The 12,804-nt window shown below is 45.8% G+C and overlaps 1 protein-coding gene across 1 annotated transcript in view; it reads left to right on the forward strand.

Moving 5' to 3' along the window:
- Positions 1-7,633: 7,633 nt before the first annotated feature.
- Positions 7,634-12,804, forward strand: part of CRY1 (cryptochrome circadian regulator 1) — a 31,116-nt gene continuing 25,945 nt past the window's right edge. The window contains exon 1 of the mRNA XM_078859194.1: positions 7,634-8,427. Coding sequence (XP_078715320.1) covers positions 8,270-8,427 — 158 coding nt within the window. The 5' untranslated portion in view covers positions 7,634-8,269. The remainder of the gene's footprint in view (positions 8,428-12,804) is intronic.

A 12,804-nucleotide genomic window follows, 5' to 3' on the forward strand; every position in this document is an offset into this window, starting at 1 on the left:
CCGTGAGCGGGAATCGAACTCGATAGCCGGGCTCGTTAGGGGCCATCCATTTATTACGTACGCATGGAGGGGGGAGGGGGGGTTGACCCAAATGCGTAGCTTGCGTATGGGCGGTCTACTGACCATGTGCGTACGCATAGGAAACGGGGGGGGGGGGGTGAAGCCTCGATAATAATTTGTCTACATTGGCCTTCAAATGAGTTAGATAGTCCGGCGGTGGACTATCTGTTTGCTTAAGCACGTGAACATTATTAATCCTTGATCGTTTCTGCGTGGATTAATTCTCGGCCGTTCTATAGAATTCGGTGGGGGAGGGGGGGGTGCAAAAAGTACGCGTGCCTACAGGGAGGGATGGGGGGGGGGGTCAAGTTTTGACAGATTTTTGCGTAACCTACCCAATGGATGGCCCCTTAGTGCAGGTAGCGTGCCAACCACTCACACCACCGCCCACGCCGTCACATCCATTGGCTGTGCCGTCGCTTAGCAAAACGAGTGGGAGGACGAGAGGCTGGTGCGTGGAGAGCGTGACGCCAAACAGCGGGAGATGACGCCACTCGCAATTTAGCAATGCGCGCTAGCACAGTGGCATACAATATTTAAACGTGAAAAAAAACTTGACACATCCGTCAATATCACCGGATGTCCTTGAAAGGACATGTATGTAACAGGCGACGCTTCGGTCAAAAAGCCATTTTTTATATAGCACTTTACAATCCGGGGCCTGATGAGAATATCTTTTTTAAAATGTTGTCCTGATGACCAGCTTAATTTTTTTTATATCTAAAAAAAAGGAAGAGGAACGCCTCACTGAATCTCATGATCATTTTTCAGGAGGCTCCTGCCACGTCTTCGCAGCAGGGAGAGGAGGGGAATGATTGATATTTATAGAATCCCAATTTTGAGTGGTTTGCGAGTACATACATTTTTCAATTTTGGACCCTGACACCGACACATTTCGGCCCCTTCTTGCGAATGACGTTGTCACGCGACCTTCAACGTTCACTCTGTGAAGCAGACGACAAGTATTTTCTGCCGGCGAATTCGCCCCGTGGTATTAACTAGGGCGGCCACTGCATTCGAACTGTGGACCACGCTGCAACAAGCAGCGAACGCCCTCATACATTCCTTACCATAGCGAACTATACCAATTGATATACAAGTTAATTTTTATTTCATTTTACCAGGTCAGACCCACTGAGCAATATAGCTCTTTTGCAGAAGCGACCTGGCCACAAATCTCATCGAAGTGGCTTATCACGTGGACATTTTATCGCAGTCAAATACTCTAGATGGATGTTTCAGAATGCGAAGGGAAAACCCGGATGACCCAAATGATAAATCCACGCTAATACGAGGAACACATGCAAACTCCAAATATACAACGGGCGTCAGGGTCGGGATTGAACCCATGACCTCCGGCAAACCAGGCGAGGGAGTTAACATCTCGCCACCACGGCGCCCACATTATACCTGTTTATTCGTATTGTATATATAGCAATAGACGTGTAGACATTCACGCACATATGCCGATGCAAAGACACGAGAAGTTGACAATGGATATGCACGCGTACATACGAATGGACATAGACACACACAAAAGACAAAGACTCCAGCCCCTCCCCACCCAGCCCCACCCCTCCCACCCCCCACCCAGCCCCACCCTCCCCACCCAGCCCCTCCCCACCCTCCCCTCTCCACCCAGCCCCACCCCTCCCATTTTTGGATACACGACGGACGGACACAATAATCCCCTGTGGGCTGGTGGAACCAGGTGGTTCCTACCAGTATTAATATTCTTTTGGTCTTTCGGTAAAGTAACGTAGATAGAACAATAAAATAATACAAGTGAAAATAAAGTGAATTAAAAATATATATTTTTTAAAATATCACGATCGCAACACAAGCAATCGTCATCAGGAGAAATATTGGCATATCGAACATCACCGATGAGGTCCGCGGATGTCCTCTCGGACCCTGAAAGCCCCTTTCACTGTCGCAGCCAATGAGCGATATGTGTGTCATTACACCAGCGTGGGTGGGAGCGCTCACGCACACGTGCCCGCGCATGCTGTCACCCAGCCTACGTAACAAAGAGTTCAGTACGGTATTATTATTATGATGATACACACGCGCCCCCAAGCCCTTGCCGACCGGAGACGGGCTTCTCTGCAATTGGTTCTTGGGATGGGATGAAGGTATAATATCCTGCACGGTCTTTCAAGCAAGGAAATGGAAATCACACAATGAAAGAATGACACACACTCACGCACACACAAAGCGAACACGCAGAGAAGCAGAGCCCCCCCCTCTCTCGCTCTCTCCCCGCGTTGTCTCTCGACTCGAATTCGGAATTGGGATGAAGAGGAAACAGTAATGATCGCTGCGACGTCAACACGCGATGTTCTAATTCTATTCAACTTGCGTTGATGTATGCACGCTGAGCTTTGTTTTTGCACCCCGCGTAGCCATCCGTGCTAATTGGAAGTTAAAGAGACCAGAACGAGGGGAGATGGGGGGGGGTTAGGCAGGCCGCTCTTTTGTAAATCATGCATTTAATCAAAAAGAAAGATCACCCCCCCCCCCCGCATATCCTACGTGCGTATGGACCTAGCCTGGCACAGGCATCATCATCCTCAACCCAAGAGTCAACCCCGCGGTCTCAGTGGTGTTTGGCTCACTTAGATACTCAACTCCCATACGCACAACATATGAGGATCCATCCAATCTTGTCTAGCCCAGGGGTCGGCAACCTGGGGTCAGGAACCGAATGCGGCTCTTTGAGGACTGCTTCGTGACCATTATTTATGAAAGGCCACCGTCTCCTATTAACATGCATTGCGGCACTTGAGATATAGAGGGGGATTTTTTTTTAACCAAATTTGAAAAAAAAATTGCTCTTGTAATTTTGTTTGCCGACACATGATCTAGCCATACGGACTGTTGGGGTGGTGGTGGTGGTGGTGAGAACTGATGATATTTTAACATACCGCACCTGATAGGCCTACTCATTTAGGGCTGAGTCCACCTGAAGGAGGCAATAGGACCGGTTTAGATGTACTGTACTGTGCTCCTCCACTGGACGACACATCGTGCAGTGTAGTGACTGGGAATTTGATGTCAGATGACCGGGGTGTTCTTTTTTTCCCATAGACGTCCGGCGTTGTTCCCGCTCTATGCCATCGTCGTGAAGAAAGGGGGCACCGGGTAGAGAGGAAGCGACCTGCTTAGCGGCCACTCAAAGTCGTGCGTGCTCTGACTTGCGTTCGTGTCTCTCTCTCTCTCTCGCCACTCACGCTCTGGGCTCACACCAGAGGGATTGAAGTGGCTTTTAAGTGTTGTTCCAATGCCCCCGTGGATCATGCGCCCGAGAAATTGGCGGTGCTGTAGCCCCGAAGCAGAACCAATAAGTGCGCGCAAAAGCGTGGGGTTCTTCAAGCAGCTCTAGAGCAAACCTCCGGTTTCACGAAACAAAAAAAACAGGGCGTGCATTAAATATCAGCGGAGAAATTGAAATCCCAATAAACGTAAACTAATTAACATGAAATGCAAACTAGTCTCGTCTCTCCATCTTGTCTGTAATCTCACGCAGTTATTTATGTCCGCATTTCTCTTATCTCACAACATCTATATATATCTTCTATATCTCTTCTGTTATCTCACTCGCATTTTCTCGATTGAAAGTGGAGCCCCCCAAAATTACATTATGTTAGCCCCCCCTCCCCCAAATGAGCTTGAAGCAGCACCACTACCAAGTGATACTAGTAACGAATTGGCATGTTATGTTTACGTGACAAACATTACTAATTGGCTGTGTCGGGTGGTGGCGGGTTTAACGACACAATTATATATTTACGCGATCTAACCCCAAAAAAAATCTGTATTAATGAGATAAATGGATTGGTGCACCCGGAGATAGCGATGACATGGGGAAACCTTCATTCGGCAGTAGATAAACCATGGATTCGTATTAATGTGCTACCGCATATTTAAACAGCACACGTGATCAATATACTCTTCACGTTTTAAAAGGAAGTTTTTTTTCCAGCAGTCGGGGGCGACGATTGCTATGTACAGTATTTCCCAAAATTAAGTAGCGTTTTTTTAATCTGACGCCCGCAGACAATGACGCCCTTTACCCCATCTTCGGACGACGCCACGGGACGCCGCGTCATTCCTACGGTTAACTACACCCGCACTATTAACCAGGGTGTCCTGCTGGATTCGATTCGTCGACCTCTGCCAACAAACGGCGGGCGCTGGGTCATGTCACACAGCCCCTAATGCAGAGCCAGCAGCTAACCCCTCCGACAATTACTACTGCTACTACTTACAGTAATCTGATCCTAGAATAGACAGGAAGGTATTAACTACAGCCGTAACTGGAAAAATAAAACACGCGGCGCATGCTGTTGTTACCGCCCAGGGTTAACGAGCGCTGCACAGGCGACACAGTCGCACCAGACGTATTGGGGGCCGTCCATAAATGACGTCACGCACCTAAGGGGGGGGGGGGGGTTCAGACATTTGTGACGATGTGTGACGAGGGGGGGGTGGGGTGTGAGAAATGTGACGTCACGTAAAAATTCGCATCTTTAAATAAATATAGACAACACGTTCTACTTAATTAATTCGACTTTTTGATAAATGTTTTCTCCTACAACATCAGAGTGCAGCGCCACATTGAATACGCACCACAATGACAATTGTTTAAAGAGATTTGAAGCATATTTTATTTGGGAGGGGGGGCAGAGCTTTGTGACGTCATATTTGAGGGGGGGTCTGACTTTTTGTGACGCCGTGTGACGAGGGGGGGGGGTCAAAAATCGTCCAAAATCGCGTGATTGATGGGACGTCACATTTCTCACCCCCCCCCCTCGTCACACATCGTCACAAATGTCTGACCCCCCCTAGGTGGTGACGTCATTTATGGACGGCCCCTTATCACAAGACAGTATATAACTACAGTACAATATATTTATGAAAAAATATATTGTATTCATCAAATCCTGACAATTATTAATCGAATCGCCGGTTAGTATGAAGGTAAATGTCTAACCTTCAATATTATACTCGATTAATCCTTGCGTCTCTGAAACCTGATATTCTCTCAGATCTCTAACTAAAATACACACACGGTTATTATGTCAATAACGAGCGCTCACTCGTGAGTGAGTGTTTAAATAGAGAAAACCAGGCTATTCAGATGCACCCATGTACATCATCAGTAGAGTGCAATGACATGTGCGATGTTACGTTTCCTCCGTGGGGATATATTACTGGTGCCTGGTCCACGTGTTCCAACGCATGCGCTCTATCAATTACAGCGGCTCCGTCCAGCCCGTGTGTGTGTGTGCGTTAAGCACAAAATCGATGGAAAGACACATTCAAATGGGCTCACGCCGGGGAGATCACTATCGTGGCGATGGAGTGGTCAATTAAGGACACATTTGAGATCTTCTTTCAATTTTGCAAGGCATTAAAAATGCCTCCCCCCCCCCCAAAAAAAAATACAATGGAAATTAGAGGAGGGTGGTGGGGGTGTTAATGTTCATTATTTTCACAAAGGGTTAAAATGTGTGTTAAAATTAAATAGCAAAACAAGTGAGGCAACATGAATTTGAACAAAAAAATATATAATCATTGGACAGATAATTAGAACAAAATACATTCGGATGTCAAGGGCTGAAGGCAGACGGGGAGCTGTGGGATGAAATACGGGCAGGAGCATGACAATAGTTCTGTTTTTTTTTATTTTATAATGAAAAATAAGATGGCAAAATACTAAATTAAATCTTTCAATCAGCGCACAGTACAGTAGCTGGTTTGCTACATGGAACCAGAAACAATGAAAACTGACAAATTAAACGTAACACAATCTGAAAAACCGCGCACAGAAGCATGGATATAAATATGGATGCTGGGAATTGTAATGACAACCAGATTGATGGAGTAACGTGGATCAGAGAACAAACACAAAGCAGAGCTACCCGTGTTGACTGCTAAGCAAAGTACGTGGGCTTTGGTATAGGGCATGTGATGGCTCTGGAAGGGATAGCAGTTTGATGGACAAAATTAGTGACGCGGTAGCAAACGAATGAACCCCACAGATAATATAACGGAACTATTTTTTATTTTTCCAGGTAATGGGCCGTCCATAAATAACGTCACGCGATTTTGGACGATGTTTGACCCCCCCCCGCTCGTCACACGGCGTCACAAAAAGTCAGACCCCCCCTCAAATATGACGTCACAAAGCTCTGCCCCCCCAAAAAAAATAAAACATGCTTCAAATCGCTTTAAACTATTGTCATTGTAGTGCCTATTTAATGTGGCGCTGCACTCTGATGTTGTAGGAGAAAACATTTATTAAAAAGTCTATTTAATTAAGTAGAACGTGTTGTCTATATTTATTTATTTAAAGTTGCGCATTTTGATGTGACGTCACATTTCTCAAACCCCCCCCCTCGTCACACATTGTCTGACCACCCCCCCCTAGGTGCGTGACGTCATTTATGGACGGCCCCTAAGGCCCACTGAGCTACTCTTTTTCAGAAGCGACGTGGTCACAAATGATGGCGTGGAGATTTATAGCAGCCAAATATTCTAAACGCGTGCTGATTTTAGAAGTGGAGGGGTTAAAAACCGGAGGACCCGGAGGAAAATCCATGCGACCACGGGGAGAGAGAGACGCAAACTTCAAATATACAGCAGCAGGCGTTAGGGTCAGGATTGAATCCCACGACCTCCTGTATACCAGGCGAGGTAGTTAACATCTCCTAGCCACCGCGATGCCCAGTATCAGCTCATGAACAGGAGCGAATCAGATTGTGGCACATCGCAAGTCCGTCAATAATGGCCAGTAGATGGATATACCGTGGATGATGATACCACACGTTTGTTTGCAAAGAGCAGTTACAGCAAAAGCAAACAAACGAAGGCTATACACACGTGCGCGTCCTTTTTCAGAGACAGCTTACTGCATCGTTTCGGATTACATGCGCGGGGATAATAATAAACATCTGTAGCAGAACTCCAGAACAACGTGCCACACCAAATGGAACCAGGCCCTCTTTATTGAGTAATAACGCGTGCAAGCCTCGTGCAATTTCCCGGTCACCCGGACCCCGCCCCTCAGCACCTCACCCCCCCGCCTACTTAACCCCCACCCCCTCGGCCCCCTATCCCTCGGTGCGCTCGACTCCCCCGGTTGGCCGCAGCGCCTGACCAATGGGAGCGCTCGCGCTAAGCAAAGGACGCGCGAAACTCGCCGCGCTCCACGTGCGCATCCGGGGTACCGGGCGAGCTGTAGCCAATGAGCGAGCCGCGTCACACCGCCACGCCCCCGCCCACATCTCTGCAGCGGGAGGGGGTGTATGTGAAGCGCAATCACGTGGTCGCGCCGCAACCAATAGGCGCACTCAGGGTTTTACGTAACCGCTTTGCGGTGAAGTGGGTCACGCGGCCGAGCGCGCGGGTAACTGGGGGGGGGGGTTGGAGAAGTAAGGGGAGGGGCGGGGGGGAGTGGGGGATTGGTAGTGAGGGGGGGGTGTTAGGGGGGAGGGTGTTAGGGGGGGGGTGTTTGGGGGCGGGGCCTTGCGCTGTCCACCAATCACAGCGCGTGCTCTGTCCGCCTGGTCGCGGTGATCTGGGCACGAAGTCATTGAGACGTCGCGCTGAGGCAGCGAGTGGTCGCATCGCACAAAGTACGCGGCATCAGTCGGAATATTTAATATTTATTCGCACGGCAGAGTAAAAGATATATAAGCGGAATCTGTGAGGATAATTGCAGGTTTGTTCCCCACCCCCCCCCAACTCATGAATATACACGCGCGCATAAGAAATCGATCTTTATTACCGCGCGTCATAAAACGATTATCGGCGAATCAAATCGTAAAATCTGTGTTTGATCCGCGGTGTATACATTAGGTGATCGATGTTGACAGCGGGTGGCAGCGATATATAACGTGAAAAATAGCGCAAAATGAAGCGTTCCAACTCTTCGTTGTACAAGCCGAGAGAGCGAATGACGTGTGACTTGTAGATTTCGGTAATAAAAATAAAAAAAGTCGAAGTCAAACTTAACGGTGAGGAGGATTCGTGAGGGCGAGCAAAGCACCTTCCTGTCCGCCCGCTCTATAACCTCACCGCAACGCTAAGCTATCACGTCGTCGCATTCAAGATCGACGTCAAGTAACGAAGAGAGAGAGAGGCAAGGCGGGAGAGACGAAGTTTGTGGCAGGTGGCGGCGGTGGTGGTGGTGGTGGCGGCAATGGTGCTCAACTCGATCCACTGGTTCCGCAAAGGCCTTCGTCTTCACGACAACCCGGCGCTGCGTGAGGCTCTGCAGGGCGCCGACACCGTCCGCTGCGTCTACATCCTCGACCCCTGGTTCGCTGGCGCCTCCAACGTGGGCATCAACCGGTGGAGGTGAGGAAGGGGACACGGTGGTGGAGGTGGTGGTGGTGGTCGTGTGGGTTGGGGTGATCCAGAACAAGTATAACCCGTAAAAACAAAGTTTTTCACTATAAATCCTTTATATACGTGGCGGCTAGAGTCCTCTCGTCCTCTGGCTTAAGATGGCTGCCACCTATGGGTCAGATGATTGCATGGCAGCATTAAGCAATTGGTAATTAAATATAATATTTTTGTCCTAAAAAGTGTAAAATGTTGGAAAAAAATTTTCACGAACATTAATTGTTACGCACAACGAGTCTGTGTGGAAAATGTCAGCTCGATTGAATCACGGGAAGTGGGTTAAAAAACGACCGAAAGATTTGCACGGTCGTAAGCAAGCGAACTTAATATAAAGGATTTAAAAGGGGGCACGAGATGGGACCTCAATGGGACACTGCGACAATTGGATAACACTGGTCAACAAACAAAACAAAAAATTTCTGGCCTGGACTTTTGCAGCTGTTTTAGACTAATTTCAGGGTGCCGATTCCAAATTTGTTCTCAGATTTGCTCTATCACATCTAATTTTTATGCTATCGGCATACCCCATTTTCATTGATTTTACCCGATTAACTCTGTCACTTATAATTGCAAGTTGTTGCGAGTCAGCGACTGCTTTAGTGTTAAAATATGGTGCTGTATTTTTAGGATAGTGTGTTTATAATATAATTTTATGTAGATATCCACATTTATTTAATATTTTTCTTCTGCAGTTTTTATTGAAAATGCAATATTTGATATCTCAAAAACCTGATGTGATAGACAAAAACTGATGCAAGATTTGGACTCGGCACCCCAAAATTACCTTAAAATCGTTGGAATACCTTATGCCAGAAAAAGTGTGTTGACCAGTGTAATAGTACACAGGTAAGGTAACGGAGAGGGCTCATGGGGGACCCCACCGGTTTATAAGAGGGGACATGGAGACACAGATGTACCCGCACGGCTAAGGGAAACACATGGGGTTACACGGGGGATTCGGGGGGACGTTAAAGTGCACAGGGACCCCGCGGAGATACGGGAGGGACACGGGGATAAATGGAACACCGCGCGCTGCGAAAAGGGCTCCAACATTTCCACCAGCCGATGGAGGTGAGCGTGTGGGGAGACTCAGAGGGGACACCGAGAACCACGTGATCACGGGGACCCACTGGGGGACACAGGGGGACACAGGTGGACACGGGAGGATAACAGAAACACGGGGTGGATAATGGGTCACCGGCACCTGCATTTGACACAGTGACCCATTGGGACACTGCGACAATTGTTTTATGGAACACTGGATTTACTTGGACCCCCTCGGACCCACTGGGACAGTGGAACATTGAATCCATGGGCACCAGGGCAAATTAATGAATTAACCATAGAGTCAGGAGCCAGGCAGTGAGTCAATTGAACCCACACAACACGAGGGATTTGGATATAAGTGGGCAAGCCATGAAGATATCATTTAGATGTGGGGGCATACATTGTGTTCAGGTTGAATACCACTACATCTAAAGTTTGTTTATGAGATGATCTTTCTTCATAAGGCACAGTGACTCATTCCCAATCACTCCCATCATACCTGGCTACTTTTTGGTTTTCTCACACACGACAAAAACGTATTGCGCATCAAGATATACAAAAATAATTACGGTTACTGGAAGCAAATCACCAGTGAAGACTGAACATCACGAGTTGCTTCTGATCTTATTGCCGTACAGACATGTTTTTGTTTGAAATTTAAATGGAAAAGATGCAAAAAAACACTTCAATTTTTGTATTAATATTCAAGGTGACCAAATGGCTCAAAGTGAAAGCACTCGGCGATCCTGAGTTTTAATTCATGAAGCCACCGCTGATTAAACCGGGTTCTACCTAGACCATACGATAACATGGAAGGGTTGTACTGCTATGTAAGAGATCTAAATGGATTCTTCATCTAATTACATTACATCTATACCACAATCTGCTGCTCGAATCAGATCTCTGTGCAGCCCTGCTACAGGAGATCTATAGTTCCCTACAGATCAGGGTGGTTTTATCGGTCTGCCCAACATGTCCAGGAGCTTCACAGCCAACATTTATTAGTGGAGAAGAAGTTAAGAGGCTTCCAACTGGTCCTGGACCTGCAGCAGCTGAACAAAGCGCTCTTCATATAAGATGAAAAATAGGGCCTCTATAATCAAGGCAGACCAGGCAATGTCCATCGATTTCCAAGATGCCTATTTGCGTGTTCCAGTGCTGCAGGTCCATCACCGATTGCTGGGGTTCACTGTCAAAAACACTCAACTTGTGCTCTTCGGTCTCCTCTTCTAGCGGTTCTTGGCCCCCTGGTGTTCACCAAGGTCGTATATATAATTGGTAATAATTTAAACCAATGTGGTATTTTAGTATAGATTAAGCCAATTGAATTGATCACAGCAGCAATTTATGAACTGATAAATGTGTAATAGTTATACAAAAATATGAAACACCTAGCTAAGTAAACCAGTAACATTTTAAATGCATTATTATATAGGTAACTTCCAAAATTCAACTTTTTTAGCATCTGAAGAAGGCTTTATGGTATTTACATTAAGCAACCCAATGCCAAGTGTGTCTCTTATAGAGCATCTGTTACTATTTTATGGCTCTGGCTGATCGTCTTTGTTGTTTAAGACTTTGCTCAGAATACAAATAGGCATTTTAGATTGTGCTGAGAGAAAGAGATATCTGCATAATGAAGAGAGTGTAGAGATAAATAGATTAATGTTACCCAAGGGGCGTGTTCTAAACTGTCAGCTTTAAACTCCTGTAATTTTGCAGTGGCAATTTTATACCATAATTATGTTGGCAGCAGGAACCTTATTTTATTCATAAAAAGTCGGTGAAGTTTTGTGGAAGAAAACCGAGCAGTTATTATACAGTAGTGTGGAATATTTCTCACTTTACACTATTATCATCAGCCCTGGCCCATGAACTTCTGGATGAAGGACTCCCCACGCTTGTCATCTCTCATCTCATGTCTTAGTGATGCCAAAATAAAATTTTCTTCTGGACATGCAATCATGTCATCACTCTATAGCCATCTATGGCGGTCATCCTCCTAGATTTGTTTCCTCCTTTGGATGGCATTCCATCACCAGTCTCATACATCTGCTATCATTCATTCTAACGATGTGTCCTGCTCAAGCCCACATACTTTCCTTAACAGTCTCTTATCATAGCTCTGATTTCCATTCGTTTACATTTGTTCTCATGTGCTATTGTTCAGCCACAACCTGCCCTTGCCCAGCCACATTATTTTATAATTTTTATCCCAATCTACCTTAAATAAATGCCTTAGATATACATATTCTATTTGGTTTTCCAGTTGTGTGCCTCCCAACAATACTGTATTAGTTTTTATTTAGCCATTGTATTATTGTACGTTTTTGTTATTTTGATTTATCTTGAGCCCAGCGTTAAAACCTTCTTGAAGTAATTTTTTATTCTGAGATGGTTAATACTTTTTCCATTCATGGTTATGCCTTTATTACTCCAATTAAATTTTTGGAACACTAATTCCAATATTTCTGTGAATAACCTTGGTAGCACTGTAAATCCTTGCCTGTCTTTTCTGATTTAGATTTTGTTACTTTATTCAATCTAAGCCTGAGTAACTGCATCCATTTTCGCTGAATGAAATACGACTTTTAGCTTACAAAAGCCAGAAATAATCTTTTTTCTATTACTATGGACCACATGCATAATATCAATCAGATTCTATAAATAAACGAATGGCCAAATATGAAATGCCAAATGTTACACTGTAATATAGTATTTAAATGAAACTGAATATTCAGGGTTCAGGTTAAACTTGACGTATTCATTTATTTTTTCCATATTTTTTTAGTAATTTTTTCCAATATATATTCAAAACACTTTTCTAGTTCAGGTGGGGGAGGGGGGGAATCCAATCTTTTTTTACATTTAGCCGATATATTTTTATGGCTTTTGTTATCATCATGAAAGGAGGTATTGTAAGCACAGGTAAGCTGACGTCAAAGGCGTTTCATTCCCAACACCGCCTACAACTTCATATCCACTCACCGCCCCAAACACGTCTGATCCTCAAAACTCCTCAACCCACTCTCTTCCCTCCCTAAAAATCCCTCTCTTCTGTGCACTGTCCTCCACACCCTTGCATTAATCTCTCTGGATTTGTGGTGTTCGCCGACTCCAATTAGGACCCATCATTAATGATTCCGAAATGGCCTGGTATGTGGCTCTGATGTCTGCCCTTATGACTCTAATTACGGTGCTTGGCAGTCAGTTCGCCAATGGTCTATTGTGCGCTTTCAGCGGTTGGCTTGCATCAGCCCAAACCAACGCCTGGCTGTTTTT

This window comes from Lampetra fluviatilis, chromosome 8 (assembly GCF_964198595.1).
Source record: "Lampetra fluviatilis chromosome 8, kcLamFluv1.1, whole genome shotgun sequence".
Taxonomy (NCBI): domain Eukaryota; kingdom Metazoa; phylum Chordata; class Hyperoartia; order Petromyzontiformes; family Petromyzontidae; genus Lampetra; species Lampetra fluviatilis.